Raw genomic sequence first — 18,477 nt, 5'->3', positions numbered from 1 at the left:
TTAGTTTTAAAACAAAACCTCGGTTTAATTTAATTAAGTTAACAAGGTACTTCCTATGAAAAGATTTATTTGATTAAATACATAATTTAGTTAAAAATTATTTAAATTTTAATTTATTTTTGACACTTGTATTAAGGCGCCATCTTTTGGTTTTAATCAATACTATTCTAGTTTCATCATATTTCGGTAATTAATTAAAAAAAAATTAATTAATTTAAAATTGGGGTCAAAATCGAATTGAAATTGGAAATAATAATAATAATAATAATTATTACATTAATTGTTTTTAATAATTATTAATTAAAAGAAATAATTTAATTTTTTATAGTTACCTAACTTCACTTCATAGTGTCATTTTACGAAAAATGTCATTACAAATTTTTTCGTAATATATTTCGTTTTTTCGCTTAATTAAGCCATATTTTGAGTTATTTGAAGTAATATCAACGATTTACGTAAGTTTTACTTTCATATCACGTACATATTTAAGTTAATTAGAAAATATTTAAACTTTTGTGAAAATTGAGGTTATGTTTTTTATCAACAAATTTATTTTTTATTAATGTTCAAATTATTACGCTAAGTTCTTACAATATTCTCTATCTGCATTACTAGGCCAATCGCATATGAAACTTTGCGTGTGAAAAACTAATCCGTCTCTGCATTGGAAGAATGTTGGTTTTCCATGAACGCATCGGTAATACTACAAAGATAAAAAGGTTAGTACTTATTATTAATTATTTTGATTAAGAAATAAACTTACTATGGTACAATCTTTATCGGGGACAAAATCTTTTCCGTCGCAATTAATTTCGTTTCCGTTTATAACCTCATTTCCGGGTTTATTAATATTTTCGGTTGTTATTTTTTCAGTTGTTGGTGTTGGTGAGGTTATCTTTTGTGTTGTGGATGGCGTGGTACTACTTTGGGGTGATTGCCAACTTCCTGTTGTGGTGGTAACAGTTCCATCAGAGGAAGTACTTGGAGGTCTTGCCCATTCAGGCTTAAAAAAATTAATTTAATTATTACTTAATTGATTCCTTAATTGATTAATTAATTATAATTAGTACCCTTGGTGTTGTTGTTAAAGTTGGTTCTGGAACATTATATCCTTTCATATTAGCATATAAAATGTGCATTAAAACGTTTTGTGGTCCACATAACCCATGGAAATCATCCATATCAATAGCCCACGTCATAGCACCTCCATAACCTTTCTCTTTTATAAAATCCATTTTGATTTGGACACTTTTAGGGTCTTCATAACCAACCCATTGGTTACCTTTGTAAGCAAAGGGAACTTTTCCATAATCATCCCATTGAACCACCCACCCAGATTCTTTATTTTGAACCTCAGCACAAATCTAAAAAATTTAAATGAATTAATTTATTAAGTTAATTAAAAAAAATAAGCTTACTTCATAATAAGCTAAGAATCCAGAAGCGTTTGTGTATTTCCCAGGTTCACCTCCTCCTGCTTCTTTATTAATGTAAGTTCCTAGGTTATAATTTTTGTTGCTATTGCTTAAAGTGAAGGTTCTTCCATAAAAGGGGATCCCGACGATGAGTTTTTTTGGTGAGCATCCGTAATCGACCCATAATTGTAATCCGTCGTTCTAATTTAGAAATTTTTGAACGAATTTGTTTTGTGTTGTAATTTATTACTTACCACGTTTAATTTTTCGTAAGCCCATTGATCGTGGGGGCGCTTATAAAGGGGGCTGTGGGTGTCTGCGAATCCGGCCCAATTTCCGCGGAGGTCGTAGGACATTACGTGGATAGCGTCTAATAATCTTGAAAAGAAATAAATTTTTTGATGACTCGGATAAAGTCGTAAAATTTTTTGGTTATCAAGGTGCCCTTTTTTTAACGTTAATGGATAGAAAATTAAAAATCTTTTAAAATGAACCCAAACTCGACTTATTTATCTCAAGCCGTTATCGAAATATCTTTATTCTTAGCAAAAAAAAAATGGCGTATGTTTGACATTTGACAGTTTATAACCTAATTTTTTTATATTTTAACATAAACATATCGTGTTTGGTATTAAATTAAAGCATTTTTGATTCTTATTAAGATCATTTCAATATTTATCAAAAAAACGTTAATTTAATTTTGACATTTGACAGTTTATAACCTAACTTTTTATTTTTTAACCCAAATACGTCATGTTTGGTATCAAATGAAAGCATTTTTGAATCTTATTAAGATCATTTCAATATTTTTAAAAAAATCGTTACTTTTAATTTTGACATTTGACAGTTGTTAACCTAACTTTTTTATTTTTTAACCCAAATATATCATGTTTGGTATCAAATTAAAGCATTTTCGATTTTTATCAACATCACTTTATTATTTATCAAAAAATCGTTAATTTAATTTTGACATTTGACAGTTTCTAGCCTAACTTTTTTATTTCTTCACCCAAACATATCATGTTTGATATCAAATGAAAGCATTTTTGATTCTTATTAAGATCATATCAATATTTATCAAAAAATCGTTTTTGACATTTGACAGTTATTTACCAACTTTTTTACTTTTTAACCCAAGGGTATCATGTTTGGTATCAAATGAAAGCATGTATGTTAAATGTCATCGCAGGAATGATAAAAATATGTTAATAAAAAATGACATTGAATGTGTCACTTCACAAATGTCACTTGTCAAATTAGAAATATTACAAATATAAGCGAGATGACGTTTTAATATGTCATGTTTGACCTGGCATGTTTTTGGATCCGAGTATAAAAAAATTATCTTAGAACTGTCAAATGTCAAAATTGATATGTATTCTGCTGTATTATATTATGCAACTCTATAAATGTTTTTTTTTAATATAAATGGGCAGAAAATTAAAAATGCTTTAAAATGAACCCAAACTCGATATATTTATCTCTAACCATTATCGAGATATCCTATTTTTTACCAAAAAAAAATGGCGATTATTTGACAGTTTATAACCTAACTTTTTTATTTTTTGAGCCAAATGCGTCATGTTTTGTATCAAATTAAAGCATTTTTGATTCTTATTAAGATAATATCAATATTTATTAAAAAATCGTTACATTTAATTTTGACATTTGACAGTTTATAACCTAACTTTTTATTTTTTAACCTAAATACGTCATGTTTGGTATCAAATTAAAGCATTTTTGAGTCTTATTAAGATCATTTTAACATTTATCAAAAAATCGTTACATTTAATTTTGACATTTGACAGCTTCGAACGTAACTTTTTCATTTTTTAATCCAAATATATCATGTTTGGTATCAAATGAAAGCATTTTTGATTCTTATTAAGATCAGTTCAATATTTATCAAAAAGTCGTTACATTTAATTTTGACATTTGACAGTTTCTAACCTAACTTTTTTATTTTTTCACCCAAACATATCATGTTTGGTATCAAATGAAAGCATTTTTGATTCTTATTAAGATCATATCAGTATTTATCAAAAAATCGTTTTTGACATTTGACAGTTATTTACCAACTTTATACTTTTTAACCCAAGGGTATCATGTTTGGTATCAAATGAAAGCATGTATGTTACATGTCATCGCAGGAATGGTAAATATATGTTAATAAAAAATGACATTGAATGTGTCACTTCACAAATGTCACTTGTCAAATTAGAAATATTACAAATATAAGATGACGTATTAATATGTCATGTTTGACCTGTCATGTTTTTGATCCGAGTATAAAAAAATTATGTTAGAACTGTCAAATGTCAAAATTGATATGTATTCTGCTGTATCATATTATGCAACTCTATAAATGTTTTTTTTAATATAAATGGGTAGAAAATTAATAATGCTTTAAAATGAACCCAAACTCGACATATTTATCTCTAACCGTTAGCGAAATATCTTAATTTTTACCAAAAAAAATGGCGATTATTTGACAGTTTATAACCTTACTTTTTTATTTTTTGAGCCAAATATATCATGTTTGGTATCAAATTAAAGCATTTTTAGTTCTTATTAAGATGATATCAATATTTATCAAAAAATCGTTACATTTAATTTTGACATTTGACAGTTTATAACCTGACTTTTTATTTTTTAACCCAAATACGTCATGTTTGGTATCAAATTAAAGCATTTTTGAGTCTTATTAAGATCATTTTAACATTTATCAAAAAATCGTTACATTTAATTTTGACATTTGACAGCTTTTAATCCAAATATATCATGTTTGGTATCAAATTAAAGCAATTTTGGTTCTTATTAAGATCAATTCAATATTTATCCAAAAATCGTTACATTTAATTTTGACATTTGACAGTTTCGAACGTAACTTTTTTATTTTTTAACCCAAACATATCATGTTTGGTATCAAATGAAAGCATTTTTGATTCTTATTAAGATCATTTCAATATTTTTCGAAAAATGCATCAGTTTTCTAAGTCTAGTGTTAACATAAATGACTTACTCGCATAATTCTGGGACGTGATATCCTTCTTGCAATCTAAATTTCGCAACGGGAACCGCCATGGTGATTTCCCACCCTTTCCCCTCCTTATCGAACGCCCGTCTTAATTCTTCAACGAAATAAAAGAATCGATCTTTATCGGAGAAGCTTCCTCCTCTATCAGCAGCTCCGGGGTACTCCCAATCCAAATCGAACCCATCAAAATCATACTTTTTCATAAAATTAACCACTGAGGAAATGAAAGAATCCCTTCTTGATTTTTGGGCAACCATAGCCGAGTATTTTTCGCCCCCCTCAGCCCAACCCCCAACGGCAACTTGAAGTTTAAGCGAAGGATTTTTTTGTTTTAACCCGGTGAAATTCCTAAATCCGTTTTGATCGGTGTCTAATTCAGGGTCAATCACCAAAACAGACCAAGATTTATCATCCACCCCAATAAACGAGTAAATTAAGTGGGTGCAAAGCTCTATCGGGATATCATCTTGGGTGTATCTACCGACATCTGGGCGATAAATCGCCCAATTACTGAAGTAACAAACCGTTCGTGATGGCGAAGCCTCTAAAATTAAAAAAATTAGGTTTGATTTGGAATAAATTAATTAATTTTACCTCCTTTGAAGAAGAAAGCACTGAATGCAACCAAAATGAATCCAATTTTCATCATGACGTGATGGTTCCTTGGAAATTAACGTCCCACAACAAACAAACTCGGTTTCTTATACATTTCCCCCCACTTTAAAAAGAAACATTATAACATATCGTTTTGGGATGGCACAAAAGCCATCAACCCGATTTAATATGCAACGCGAACCGCGTCCTTAAGAAATGACTCGAACCTAAAAAGAGACCAAGAAAAACGTTTTAAGTGATAAATTATTTATGAGAGGATATTCGAATGCAATTTCTGGTTTGTTTCTTCTTCTTTATCATTTTTCAACGTGATTCTCGTGTTGTCAGGGTCAATGTCACCGCGAACAAGGTGAATAACCACCTTGAAAGATGTAGAAAAAATGTAAATAAGATGTAAATAGCTGGGTTTTAAGAAAAAAAAACAAGTTTTTAAAACGATCTTTTAGATTGTAACGGGATTTATGAAAAAAATCGTTTTAGTAATTGGGTTAAGTTCATTAAAAGATTTATTAATGGATCGAAAATTAAAAATGATTTAAAATGAACCCAAACTCGATCTATTTATCTCTAATCGTTATCGAGATATCTTAATTTTTATTAAAAAAAATGGCGGTTATTTGACATTTGACAGTTTCTAACCTAACTTTTTTAGTTTTAACCCAAATATATCATGTTTGGTATCAAACTAAAGCATTTTTGGTTCTTATTAAGATGATTTCAATATTTATCAAAAAATCGTTTTATTTAAATTTTGACATTTGACAGTTTCTAACCTAACTTTTTTATTTTTTAACCCAAATTTGTTATACAACTCTATGAACGTTAGAAATAAAATTAAAATTAGAAACTTGACGTCTCGACGCGCGGCATAACCTCCAAGTTTCTAGTTTTAATATTATTTTTGCTAACAATCATCGTAAAACCCGTCAAAATTGCTTTCATTTGATACCAAACATGATATATTTGGGTTAAAAAATAGAAAGGTTAGGTTATAAACTGTCAAATGTCAAAATTCAATATAACGAAAAAAAAATTTGGTTATAAAGGTGTTCTTTTTTTAACATAAATGAGTAGAAAATTAAAAGTGCTTTAAAATGAACCCAAACACGACTTATTTATCTCTAACCGTTATCGAGATATTTTAATTTTGACCAAAAAAAAAATGGCGATTATTTGACAGTTTATAACCCACCTTTTTTATTTTTTAACCCAAATATATCGTGTTTGATATCAAATTAAAGCATTTTTGATTCTTATTAAGATCGTTTCAATATTTATCAAAAATCGTTATATTTAATTTTGACATTTGACAGTTTATAACCTAACTTTTACCCAAATGTATCGTGTTTGGTATCAAATGAAAGCATTTTTGGTTGTTATTAAGATTATTTAAATGTTTATCAAAAAATGGTTATATTTAATTTTGACATTTGACAGTTATTAACCTAACTTTTTTAGTTTTTGAACCAAGTAAATCGTGTTTGGTATCAAATTAAATCTTTTTTGATTCTTATTAAGATCATTTTAATATTTATCAAAAAATCGTTATATTTAGTTTTGACATTTGACAGTTTCTAACCTAACTTTTTTATTTTTTAACTCAAACATATCGTGTTTGGTATCAAATCAAAGCGTTTTTGATTCTTATTAAGATCGTTTCAACATTTATCAAAAATCATTATATTTAATTTTGACATTTGGCAGTTTCTAACCTAACTTTTTTATTTTTTAACCCAAATATATCATGTTTGGTATCAAATTAAAACATTTTTGATTCTTATTAAGATCATTTCAATATTTAAAAAAAAATAGTTTCATTTAATTTTGACATTTGACAGTTTATAACCTAACTTTTTTATTTTTCAACCCAAATATATCATGTTTAGTATCACAGGAAAGCATTTTTGAATCCTATTAAGATCATTTCAATATTTAAAAAAAAATAGTTTCATTTAATTTTGACATTTGATAGTTTATAACCTAACTTTTTTATTTTTGAACCCAAATATATCGTGTTTGGTATCAAATTAAAGCATTTTTGAATCACATTAAGATCATTTCGGTATTTTTCAAAAAATCGTTACATTTAATTTTGACATTTGACAGTTTATAACCTAACTTTTTTATTTTTTAACCCAAATATATCGTGTTTGGTATCAAATTAAGGAATTTTTGATTCTTATTAAGATCATTTCAATATTTAAAAAAAAATAGTTTCATTTAATTTTGCTATTTGACAGTTTATAACCTAGCTTTTTTTTTTATTTCTGCTGACAATCATTGTAAAAACCGTCAAAATTGCTTTCATTTGATACCAAACATGATATATTTGGGTTAAAAATGGAAAGGTTAGGTTATAAACTGTTAAATGTCAAAATTAAATACAACAAAAATTTTGGTTATAAAGGTGTTCTTTTTTTAACGTAAACGGGTAGAAAATTAAAAATGCTTTAAAATGAACCCAAACTCGACTTATTTATCTCTAACCGTTATCGAGATATTTTAATTTTTACCAAAAAAAAAATGGCGATTATTTGACAGTTTATAACCCAAGTTTTTTATTTTTTAACCTAAATACGTCATGTTTGGTATCAAATGAAAGCATTTTTGATTCCCATTAAGATCATCTCGATATTTTTCAAAAAGCGTTACATTTAATTTTGACATTTGACAGTTTCTTGCCTAACTTTTTTATTTTTGAACCCAAATATATCGTGTTTGGTATCAAATTAAAGCATTTTTGATTCTTATTAAGAACATATCAATATTTAAAAAAAATCGTTACTTTTAATTTTGACATTTGACAGTTTATAACCAAACTTTTTTATTTTTTAACCCAAATATATTGTGTTTGGTATCAAATTAAAGCATTTTTGATTCTTATTAATGTCATTTCAACATTTATCAAGAAATCGTTATATTTAATTTGACATTTGACAGTTTTTAACCTAACTTTTTTATTTTTTAACCCAAACATTCATCTTCATCATTTTTCAACGTGATTCTCGTGTTGTCAGGGTCAATGTCACCGTGAACAAGGTAAATAACCTTTAAAGATGTAAATAACTCGGATTTAAGAAAGAAAAACAAGTTTTTAAAACGATCTTTTAGATTCTAACGGGATTTATTAAAAAAAATTTAGTAATTGGGTTAATTAGATTAAAAAATTCCTTTTTTGTTTATTTTTTTTTATTTTTTGACTTAAATCTAAAAACAACATTTAATATTAATTTGTTTAGTAATAATAATAATTTTTTCGTTTAATTTTTTGATATGTACAACTTTTTTTTAATCAATTACAATAATTTCTTTGAGGTTATAACTTCTTGAACGTACTTACAATATAGTTTTAGTTACTTTAAATATATTTCATCTGAAAAAGGCACATTTAAAAATATAAAATCGGATAAATTTTTTTTATGCATTCTCTTTAAACATAAAATATTAAAATACACTCTTATTTCGACCTTTGAATTTAATTTAATTAGAACGCTATCTTTAGTAGAATAGATCACAATATAATCATGTATAAAGTGCGTTTTATACTTCAGGTAGATTTGCATTAATTAAAAAATACTTCCTCCATGTTTTTCTTTAATTTATCTTAATTACACATCGAAAATGTTAATTTTTGGCACAAATTCCTCATTTTGAGCCAATCTCATTATTTATTCTCAATCAATAATTGTAATTGCAACACCAAGTCCCTGGCTAACCTCAAAACAGCTGACGCGTCGTGACGTTCCGCCATTTCTAAAACACAACAAGATTACCAACTTAAAATTAATCCAAAAAAATCCCCCAAACCGTTAAAAAACTTAATTATATCAGTAAAATCCATCCCATTACTCAAAATAATATCCCGATAAGTCTCCAACAAAGCCAACGCTAAAAACAACACAAATTGGCCGGAAGCGACTTCCCTAGCCGCCCAAATCGTCTCCCACGTCGCGTAAACGTCGTCGTAAACCATCTCGCGCTTAAAATCCAACAAAAACCATCGGTAGCAGAAGTAAAAGTGGGTGTAATCGCCGTGAGATTGCATTAATTCGTAGATTTCGGCGTCGAGAATTTGGATTAGCGAGCGCATATTCGCAAAGTGACAGTCCATGGCGTTTCCGCTTGGAAAATTTTCGACCATGCGCTCCATCAGGCGGCAAAAACAGGCGTACGTTAAGCTTTCGTCGTTGAAAATGACGAGAAGCGGCGCTACCAAATCGCACATTCCTTGCATGTAACCGATTTCGAGATGTTCCCAAACGTAACTGGAAAAAAAATCAAAAAGTTTATTTATAATAACGTTGACAGCTGTCAAAATTAATTTTCCAACAGCCAAATATGTCACTTTTGACAGTTCTTAGAAAATAAAGTAACGTCATATTGACAAATTGACAGTTCGCACGATGTCATGTTAATTATAGCCAATATGGCGGTTGCATCGACAACAAGTTGACAAAAATGTTAAATTTGACAGTTCAAAGAAAGTCAACTTGATTAAAATGACCGAGTGTTAGAAATATTTGATATTAGATATAGTGTAGTACAGCTTTTAGATAATAGATGGCGCGTTTGACTTTTTGTAACTAAAGTCCCTAGATTTACAAAGTACCGCGGTTTGCCGCCATTTTGGCTCAAAAGTCAAGCGGGAAATTTAAAACTATTGCGCCAAAATTCCTTTCTTTTTTTCTCGTGGTACTCTTAAGAGTCGAAAGCCCTTCTTACTGCTATTTTTGCAACTCCAAAGGCAACAAGACGGCAATATTTTTGTAAATAAGTGGTGAGATGCAGTGACAAGCAAAGACAGGGACAAGAAATGTCCCCAATTGATTTCAAGTATGTCTAAATGTGTGTCTAAATATCCCCAAATGTTTTCAAGTGTGTCTAAATGTGTGTCTAAACATTCCCAAATGATTCGAAGTGTGTCTAAATGCCCCCAAGTGATTTCAAGTATGTCTAAATGTGTCTCTAAACATCTCCAAACCATTTCAAGTGTGTCTAAATGTGTTCAACTGATTTCAAGTGTGTCTAAATCTGCACAAGTGATATCAAGTGCGTCTAAAAGTGTGTCTAAACATGTCTAAATGATTTGAAATGTATCTAAATGTGTGTTTAGACACCATTAAATGATTTCAAGTTTGTCCAAATATGTCTAAATATTTCCAAATTATTTCAAGTGTGTCTAAATGTGTGTCTAAACATACCAAAATGATTTTAAATGTATCTAAATGTGTGTTTAAACACCATTAAATGATTTCCAGTGTTTCCAAATATGTCTAAATGTTCCCAAGTGATATCAAGTGTGTCTAACCATCCTCAAATGATTTCTAATATGTCTAAATGTGTGTCTAAACATACCAAAATGATTTTAAATATATCTAATTGTGTGTTTAAACACCATTAAATGATTGCAAGTGTATCCAAATATGTTTAAATGTTCCCAAGTGATTTGAAGTGTGTCTAAATGTGTGTCTAAACATACCAAAATGATATTAAATGTATCTAAATGTGTGTTTCAACACGATTAAATGATTTCAAGTGTGTCCAAATATGTCTAAATGTTCCCATGTGATATCAAGTGTGGCTAAACATCCCCAAACGATTTCTAATATGTCTAAATGTGTGTCTAAACATACCAAAATGATTTTAAATATATCTAATTGGGTGTTTAAATACCATTAAATGATATCAAGTCTATCCAAATATGTCTACATGTTCCCAAATGATTTCAAATATATCTAAACATCCCCAAATGATTTCTAATATATCTAAATGTGTGTTTAAACACCATTAAATGATTTCAAGTGTGTCCAAATGTGTCCAACTGACTCTAAGTATGTCTAAATCTGCAAAAGTGATTTCAAGTACGTCTAAAAGTGTGCCTAAACATGTCTAAATGATTTGAAATGTATCTAAATGTGTGTTTAACCACCATTAAATGATTTCAAGTGTGTCCAAATACGTCTAAATGTTCCCAAGTGATTTCTAGTGTATTTGAATGTGTGTCTAAACATCCCCAAATCATTTCAAATATGTCTAAATGTGTGTTGAAACACCATTAAATGATTTCAAGTGTGTTCAAATGTGTCCAACTGATACCAAGTATGTCTAAATCTGCAAAAGTGATTTCAAGTGTGTTTAAATGTGTATCTAAACTTTCCCATATCATTTCAAATATATCCAAATGTGTGTTTAAACATAACCGAATCATTTTAAATGTGTCTAAACATACCGAAATGATTTCCATTATATCTAAATGTGTGTTTATACACCATTAGATGATTACAATTATGCCCAAATATGTCCAAGTGAACCCAATTGTTTACAAGTGTGTCGAAATGTGTGTCTAAACACCCCAAAGTGATTTCAAATATGTCTAAATGTTTGTCTAAACATCCCCAAATGATTTCAAATATGTCTAAATGTGTGTTTATACATCCCCGAATGGTTTCAAGTGTGTCTAAACATACCAAAATGATTTCAAATGTATCCAAATGTGTGTTTAAACATCATTAAATGAGTGCAAGTCTGTCCAAATATGTCTAAATGTCATCAAGTGATTTCAAGTATGTCTAAACACCCCCAAATCATTTCTAATATGTCTAAAGATGTGTTTAAACACCATTAAAGGATTTCAAGTGTGTCCAAATGTATCCAACTGATTTCAAGTATGTCAAATGCGTCTAAAGGTGTGTCTAAACATACCAAAATGATATGAATGAAATGATATCAAGTGTGTTCAGATATGTCTAAATGTTCCCAAGTGATTTCTAGTGTGTTTAAATGTGTGTCTAAACATTCCCAAATGATTTTAAGTGTGTCTAAACACCCCAAAATGTTTTCAAATATATCTAAATGTATGTTTAATCATCGTTAAATAATTTCAAGTACGTCTAAATGTGTCTAAATGTTCCTAAGTGATGTCTAGTGTGTTGAATTGTGTGTCTAAACATCTCCAAATGGTTTTAAATATGTCTAAATTTGCGTTTATATATCCCCGAATGATTTCAAGTGTGTCCAACTGATACCAAGTATGTCAAAATCAACAAAAGTGATTACAAATGTGTTTAAATATGTGTCTAAACATCCCCAAATGATTTCAATTGTCCTTAACTGCTTCCAAGTGTGTTTAAATGTCCTCAACTGATTACAGCTATGATTAAATCTATTTGTGTAGTATCGTTTAGTTGAAGTATTAATAAAAATAATAACATTAACTTCAAATTGGAAACATACGTCATCTAAAATACATTAATATCTTGATAATTACATTGCGTCAATTTTGATTAATTGAAGTAAAATTGACTTACGTGCACATTACATTCCTCAACTTCTCTAAATTTTCGTTCGTAAAGTACCAATAATTCCTATCACACCTTTGAACATCCTTATCGATTCTATGCAAGTTTTGCCCGAACGATTCTAAAAGTTCTTGCTACAAAACAAAATTTTTTATCAATTTTTATTAAACATAATTTTTTTACCGTATAAACTCCCCCATTAGAACTCGCCGGGGAAACACACGCCGACACGGAAGGACTCACCAACCCATGCGAATCAATACAATCCAACGTATCCAAACTATTTTCCTCCTTAACGGCCGTTAAACTCTCAAACGTTTTTACCGACACTTCCGGTTGATTCAAATCAACACTAGCCGTCGTTACGATCACGTTATTAACATCAAAATCCTCCGTCGTCATTTCCGGGGTAACAAACTTCCCCTCATTAACATTTAGACACTTCTCCATATCTTGTATTTCGGTCACTTCGGAACTTTCAGTCTCTTTACTTGAATACTCAGTATCAATACTCGAAAATTCCGAAATTTGCGCTTTCGTCGATGAGGTGGTTGAGTACTCCTTGAGGAGTCTCTCCTTTTTTAAGCAATCTAAATCGTGTTGCGTTACATTCTCCTTCGATAAAACATCATTTTCATCGTCGTTTTGTGGATGCGTGATGATTTTGGGATCATCCTCATCGGAAAAACTAGAAAAATCTTCAAAAACATCATTACTTAAATCTCGTTGAATCTGTTTAGGGACTTCGTTCCCGCTGATACTATCGCTGCTTAATTTAGCAATCGCGTTAGCTTGACTTTCTTTATCGCGTTGTCTCACTATTGCCTCAACGGCTAACCACTCCGACATTGTATTTTCGTACGCTTGTTTTGTTTCTTCGCTTAATTTAACCCTTTCGTCTATGTTACTTCCAAACTTGTAATGTCCTAGTAAGTAGGGCCAAATTTCTTTTCTTAAATCGTGGTGGATTCCGCCGAAATAAACTAATTTGTATAATTCGCCTCGGTCGGTAATGACGCCTTCGTTGCAAATTTCGCGCCATTTTTCGATGGTGACGCCATCTTTAGCGCCGACTTCGTCGTTGATTATTTTTGAGTTAACTAATCCGGTTAAGTGGCGCCTAACGGTCGATAGATGGCGGCAGTAAGCTAACCAGCCGTAAAAGGCCCTCGAAATGATTTGACGTTTCATCGAATCGCAAACTGCTTGGATACTCGGCGGGGAATAACCGTCTTGAACTGTGATGTTATTAATATTAATAACGGATTGATCGATGCTTAAGCTTTTCGTTGAGCTTTCTGAGCTTGTGCTTGAATTTGTTTTGATTGATTTCGAGGAGGGGAATTGGACGTGGGTGTCCATTAATTGATTTCGTTTGAGTCCAATTTCGCGGTGATCGATGATTCGAAACACCAAATCCTCCTTCTTTTTAACCAAGAATGTCTCATCCCCATCGTTTTCTTCGTTTTTTTCCCCCAAAGTCGCTAAAGGCCTCCTTTTTTTGTTATTATTATTCCTTTGGGACCACAAGGGTGGGTCTAAACGCCCTCTGGGTAACAACCCGGTTTCGACACACGATAAAAACGCCAACATGTGCCCCCCTTTAGGAAAATGAATCGGGGGTCGTTGAACCCCGTCTTGTCCCACCAAAATAATCGTCCCCCCCGTATCATTTTCGCGATGACAATGCACATAAACGATTTCATCCAACCTCACCGTTAAGGCGTAATCCCAATAAACACTTTTATCGTTTACATTCTTTAAACATTCTTCATCGTCTTTAAATCCGTTTATAAGTTGATTCGGGGTCCATTTTAATGTTAACCCGTCAACGTTTTGATGTAAACTTAAATACCCCGGGATTAAATTTGAATTTCCCGCCTTTTGGGGCGAAATCAAAACGTTGTTTTTGCCGAAAATTAGCGACTCCTTCGCGTTTTGATGCAACGACTCGACGTAATCTTTAGCAAAAAGCTGACTCGAACCTCTCAACCCCCCCGAATCCTCCGAACTTGCGTTTAAGGAGCGTTTAAAGTTTAAAATAGGCCGCCTAACCGATGGGGGTGTCGACGCAGAGGAAGAAATTCGATGTCGTTGAACGAGCTCATCAGCCGGGGGATCGCTCCAAAAACTTTGATTCCTCGTTTTTGAGTAATCCAAAGCGCAAGGTCCCACCAAAAGCGAACTCAAAATCGATCCGTAATCCGCATCGGCAACCAAACTATCTCTTTCGTAATACTTCGACGCGTTTTGAACCAAAAAATCGATCACTTTCGGGAGGTTCCTTTCAAATAGCGCCAAACGGATCCATAAATGTTTAGGTTGCGTCGTTGCGAGACCATGAAACGAAGCGTTTTTCTTTAACGTCGGTTTCGTTAAGCTATCGCTACTGCTCGATGATCGCCGATTTGGGTCGGAATTTTCAATTTGTTGGAGTTTTTTCGAGATTATCGCCGCTTCCGGGCTGTGTTTTGCTATTTTATGGAGTAAAGCGGTCGTTGAGGATGTTTTAAATAGGCCTAAAGCACGTCTTCGTAAACCTTAAAAGAAAAAAATTAATCCAAACATAACCTATATTTCAAATTGACAGCTGTCAAAATAATGAGGTTAGATTTAAACATAACCTCGACGCATTTTGATTTATTTTTATTGAAATTACCTTGAGATAAACAAGCTTCAACAGCCCCACATAAAGCTGTTACCGATCCTGATTCTTCGTGAACGAATTTTCTCGTTACCGATTCTTCCATGACTTGTTTAACCTCTTTTTTGACATTCGCTATTAGTTTAGCTTTGAAATTTTCATCTACAAAAACAATGATTCGGATTAAATTAATAACAAATTTGTTTTTAACCTGATTTTGAACCCATTTTTTTTGGTTAGTAACTTTTTTTCACTCCTTTTGGGTATTTTCGCGCGTTCTTATTGGTTTTTAAGGTCCCGCTTCTTTTTCAACGAATTTTCATCTCAATTCGTTAACGGAATGGTAAATAGTTGAGTTTTACCTTGAAATCGGATCGATTTTAGGTGGCGCAAGCGTGAAAATGTTTTTCTAATCTACACCATTTCCTGTTCCACAATTCTTATCAACAACGCTTAAATAATTATCGCCGCACCTTATAATTATAATTAATTCAGTCGTTTTTAACCCCATTTTAGTCATTTAGTTAGAATTAATAAAAATAATTCGTTCAATTATGACATTTTAATTCAAATGACAGTTCTATTTATTAATATTACCCTCTCAACAACAGATGGCGCTTATTTCATTCTTTATTATTTTTTTTTTGTGAATTATTTTTAATTTATCTTAATCATTTTAATAATAATTATTAACACTAATCATTATTAAGTTTGATTCTCAAATATAATTTAATTTTTATTAATTATAAATAAAAATCAAACTTAACTAAAACAGATAGCGCCAACTTCAAGTTGGTCGATAACACAACTACCATCATCCTCATTTACCCACAATTCTCTATTGTGTCAACGTCAAAATGGCAGTGGTAAGTAAAAAAACATTAAAAATCGTTAATTAAACAATAAATAAATAAGAAATAGCGTTAAAATCGTATAAATAAACAAATTCCCTTTAAAATGAACCCAAATCTTTAAAAATTTGTGAAATGATGATCGCGATTTTAACCGATCGTTGACCTAACCTCCAAAAAAAATTTTGTTGAGTCTGGTTGAAACACAAGTTAAAAATCTTGTGGATTCCAGACGAAAGCGGCCCCCGCGGCGAAGCCCCAAGCAAGGAAGCAACATATCCGCGGAAAAGGGATCAAAAAGAAGAAGGTAGCGCTTAAATTTATGGTGGATTGCACTCATCCGGTTGAAGATAACATCTTGGATGTCGCAAATTTTGTAAGAATGAAATAATTTTAGTTAATTCTTTAATAAAACTTGATTGTTTTAGGAAAAATATCTCCTTGAAAGGATCAAGGTGAGTGGAAAGACCGGAAACTTGGGAAATGCAGTCTCTTTATCGAGGGAGAAGCAAACCAAGTTAGTTTTGAACTCTGAAATACCATTTTCGAAGCGTTATTTGAAGTATTTAACGAAAAAGTACTTGAAGAAACAAAATTTGAGGGATTGGTTGCGCGTTGTTGCCAATGGAAAGGATAGCTACGAGTTGCGTTACTTCCAAATCAATAATCAAGAGGATGATGATGAAGATGATAACGAATAAATTTAATTTGGAGTGTTATTTTGATTAAAAAGTTGTTTTTGATCAATTGATTTGTTTATTACACACTAAAACTTGAAAATTCCAAATATGTAATCCATGAAAAACATTTCCTATGAATTCCTTCCAAATTAGTACTTAATGGAATAAGGTTAATTAAAAATTCTTTAATGAAAACGAATTTTTACTGTAAGTATTCTTGTTCTAGCCATTTTATTAATAATTTTTAGTTAAAATAAGGTTCTTGGATGTTACAAAAAGGTATTAATTTAATTTTATTGGTTAAAATTGCTGTTTATAACGTTAGAGTTAATTGTGGTGAAAAAGATTTAAATAAAACCTGATGATGTAAGATTTTTTCATATCCTTGAACGCGCGACTCATCACGTTTTTACATTTTTTTTAATAAAACGACGTTTAAGGATGTTCCACAACAACAAAAAAATCAATATTTTATTATTAAAGATAATAAAAATTATTTTATTGGGTCTTAATAGTATATAATTTCATTCTTAAAGCTTTTATTTGCTTAAATGCTTTTGTCATCATTAAGAACCGGTTTTTTTATTCATTTTTGTATGATTTAATCCTAGTTTCCCCGAATAATATCCAAGTCTTCGCACGTTTCTTGTAGAGGAAAGAGCTGAAATTCGTGACACACAAGAAACCACTTTCACTTGAAACGACTTCCACGTTAAAGAAAAAACCTGTTTAAATCTCCTTTTACTATCAACTAAACGAAGTAAAGTTTGATTTAAAATGGCTAAATTAATATTTTTGGTGAGTTAAATATAAATAATTATTAATTAAAACTAAATAATTAATTTTTATATTCCCAGGTATTAATTTTCGGTTCAATCTCTTCAATAAGCTGCGATATCTCCGAATTATTACCACCTTTAAAAGAGAATGAAGCTCCAAAAACACCCTACGCGTTCGGTTACGCCGCTGGGCGTTATCCAGGTCATATTGACAGAACTCATTCCGAAATTAGTGATGGTAACACGGTACAAGGTAAGTTTTAATCTTTAAAAAAGAAAATATTTAAAAAGAAATTTGTTTAAAAGGTTCGTTTTCCTATGTTGACCCAAACTACAAAATACGCACGGTTAATTATGTCGCTGATGAGCACGGCTTTCATCCCAACTCCAATTTCGCGGGTGCTGAAGACACCCAAGCTGTGGCTTACGCAAAACAAAAACATTTACAAGATTTTAATAACATAGCGTACGCCCATCAAACGGGGAATGTCCCGATTCCGGGGCAAACCCAAGCTTATTTAAACGTTGCCCAAAAACACAACGATCTTTATCAAAAGATTGCGGAGGAACATGCTCGAATCGCCGCCGAGCGACAATCTGAAGTTGCCACTAATAATTATAAGTTTTAACTTAACGGGTTTATTATGTAACGATGTATAAATTAAAAAAGGATTTTTATTTAATCCTAATAATCGAATAACTCCTTGTTTATGATCACAATTTCCGCAATCCTAATTCTTCAAAAAAATTTGTTATAACCTCACTTTTTCCACAATGACGTTTCGGTACAAAAATGACGCAAAATATTGATGATTTAATTTAACCAAAAAAGGATTATTAATTAAAATTTTTATAATTTTTAAAATAATTTGGGTTATTTTATAATAATATTAATTTTTACGTTAAAAATTAATTTATTCTTATTTAATACAAAAAAAATTCAATAGATGGCGCTAATGTTTTCTACGTTACCGACCAGTTAGAATTTGACAGTTTCGTTTTAACCCCAAAAAGTGGAAAAATTAATCGCTTTAATCAACAAATAAATTAATTTTTATTTAATACAAGTGATTTCTCATCGATCCAATAACTCCTGGTTTATAATCGCATTTCCGCAATCCAAATTCTTGCAGTGTTTAGTTTCTTTGACAAATAAGG

The 18,477-nt window shown here is 30.8% G+C and overlaps 4 protein-coding genes across 4 annotated transcripts; 2 read left to right on the top strand and 2 right to left on the bottom strand.

The window, feature by feature from the left end:
- Nucleotides 1-50: 50 nt before the first annotated feature.
- Nucleotides 51-5,202, bottom strand: LOC111415331 (Chitinase 5). The gene is made up of 7 exons (XM_023046951.2): nt 5,047-5,202; nt 4,438-4,996; nt 1,670-1,793; nt 1,419-1,616; nt 1,071-1,364; nt 764-1,003; nt 51-703 (listed from the first exon to the last, which is right to left on the bottom strand). The coding sequence occupies exons 1-7, from the start codon at nt 5,099-5,101 to the stop codon at nt 575-577; spliced, it is 1,599 nt and encodes a 532-aa protein (XP_022902719.2). The 5' UTR covers nt 5,102-5,202; the 3' UTR covers nt 51-574.
- Nucleotides 5,203-8,244: 3,042 nt separating this feature from the next.
- LOC111415327 (small G protein signaling modulator 1-like) lies at nt 8,245-15,558 on the bottom strand. Its single transcript, XM_023046946.2, has 6 exons — nt 15,221-15,558; nt 15,025-15,171; nt 12,549-14,905; nt 12,375-12,499; nt 8,875-9,332; nt 8,245-8,820 (listed from the first exon to the last, which is right to left on the bottom strand). Exons 1-6 carry the CDS (start codon nt 15,234-15,236, stop codon nt 8,732-8,734), a joined length of 3,192 nt encoding a protein of 1,063 aa, XP_022902714.1. The 5' UTR covers nt 15,237-15,558; the 3' UTR covers nt 8,245-8,731.
- Nucleotides 15,559-15,771: 213 nt separating this feature from the next.
- On the top strand, nt 15,772-16,607 carry LOC111415334 (large ribosomal subunit protein eL22-like). Its single transcript, XM_023046954.2, has 3 exons — nt 15,772-15,875; nt 16,093-16,236; nt 16,289-16,607. The coding sequence occupies exons 1-3, from the start codon at nt 15,867-15,869 to the stop codon at nt 16,559-16,561; spliced, it is 426 nt and encodes a 141-aa protein (XP_022902722.1). The 5' UTR covers nt 15,772-15,866; the 3' UTR covers nt 16,562-16,607.
- Nucleotides 16,608-17,151: 544 nt separating this feature from the next.
- Nucleotides 17,152-18,019, top strand: LOC111415332 (Cuticular protein 57A). Its single transcript, XM_023046952.2, has 3 exons — nt 17,152-17,338; nt 17,398-17,572; nt 17,626-18,019. The coding sequence occupies exons 1-3, from the start codon at nt 17,318-17,320 to the stop codon at nt 17,946-17,948; spliced, it is 519 nt and encodes a 172-aa protein (XP_022902720.2). The 5' UTR covers nt 17,152-17,317; the 3' UTR covers nt 17,949-18,019.
- Nucleotides 18,020-18,477: the final 458 nt, after the last annotated feature.

Source organism: Onthophagus taurus, unplaced genomic scaffold, assembly GCF_036711975.1.
Source record: "Onthophagus taurus isolate NC unplaced genomic scaffold, IU_Otau_3.0 ScKx7SY_16, whole genome shotgun sequence".
In the NCBI taxonomy this organism is placed as follows: Eukaryota; Metazoa; Arthropoda; class Insecta; order Coleoptera; family Scarabaeidae; genus Onthophagus; species Onthophagus taurus.
Note: the sequence above shows the minus strand (reverse complement) of the source record. Positions and strands in the feature narration are given on the sequence as shown.

Excerpts from the sequence above, each read along its gene's own strand:
- LOC111415331 (XM_023046951.2), bottom strand. The coding sequence starts at position 5,101 with ATGATGAAAATTGGATTCATTTTGGTTGCATTCAGTGCTTTCTTCTTC. Across the intron at positions 4,997-5,046 it reads TGCTTTCTTCTTCAAAGGAG|AGGCTTCGCCATCACGAACG; the intron begins GTAAAATTAATT and ends TTTTAATTTTAG. Across the intron at positions 1,794-4,437 it reads CACGTCCCAGAATTATGCGA|ATTATTAGACGCTATCCACG; the intron begins GTAAGTCATTTA and ends TTTCTTTTCAAG.
- LOC111415327 (XM_023046946.2), bottom strand. Across the intron at positions 14,906-15,024 it reads TGAAGCTTGTTTATCTCAAG|GTTTACGAAGACGTGCTTTA; the intron begins GTAATTTCAATA and ends TTTTCTTTTAAG. Across the intron at positions 8,821-8,874 it reads TATAATTAAGTTTTTTAACG|AAATGGCGGAACGTCACGAC; the intron begins GTTTGGGGGATT and ends GTTGTGTTTTAG.
- LOC111415334 (XM_023046954.2), top strand. Across the intron at positions 16,237-16,288 it reads TCTTGGATGTCGCAAATTTT|GAAAAATATCTCCTTGAAAG; the intron begins GTAAGAATGAAA and ends TGATTGTTTTAG.
- LOC111415332 (XM_023046952.2), top strand. The coding sequence starts at position 17,318 with ATGGCTAAATTAATATTTTTG. Across the intron at positions 17,339-17,397 it reads TGGCTAAATTAATATTTTTG|GTATTAATTTTCGGTTCAAT; the intron begins GTGAGTTAAATA and ends TTATATTCCCAG. Across the intron at positions 17,573-17,625 it reads TGATGGTAACACGGTACAAG|GTTCGTTTTCCTATGTTGAC; the intron begins GTAAGTTTTAAT and ends TTTGTTTAAAAG.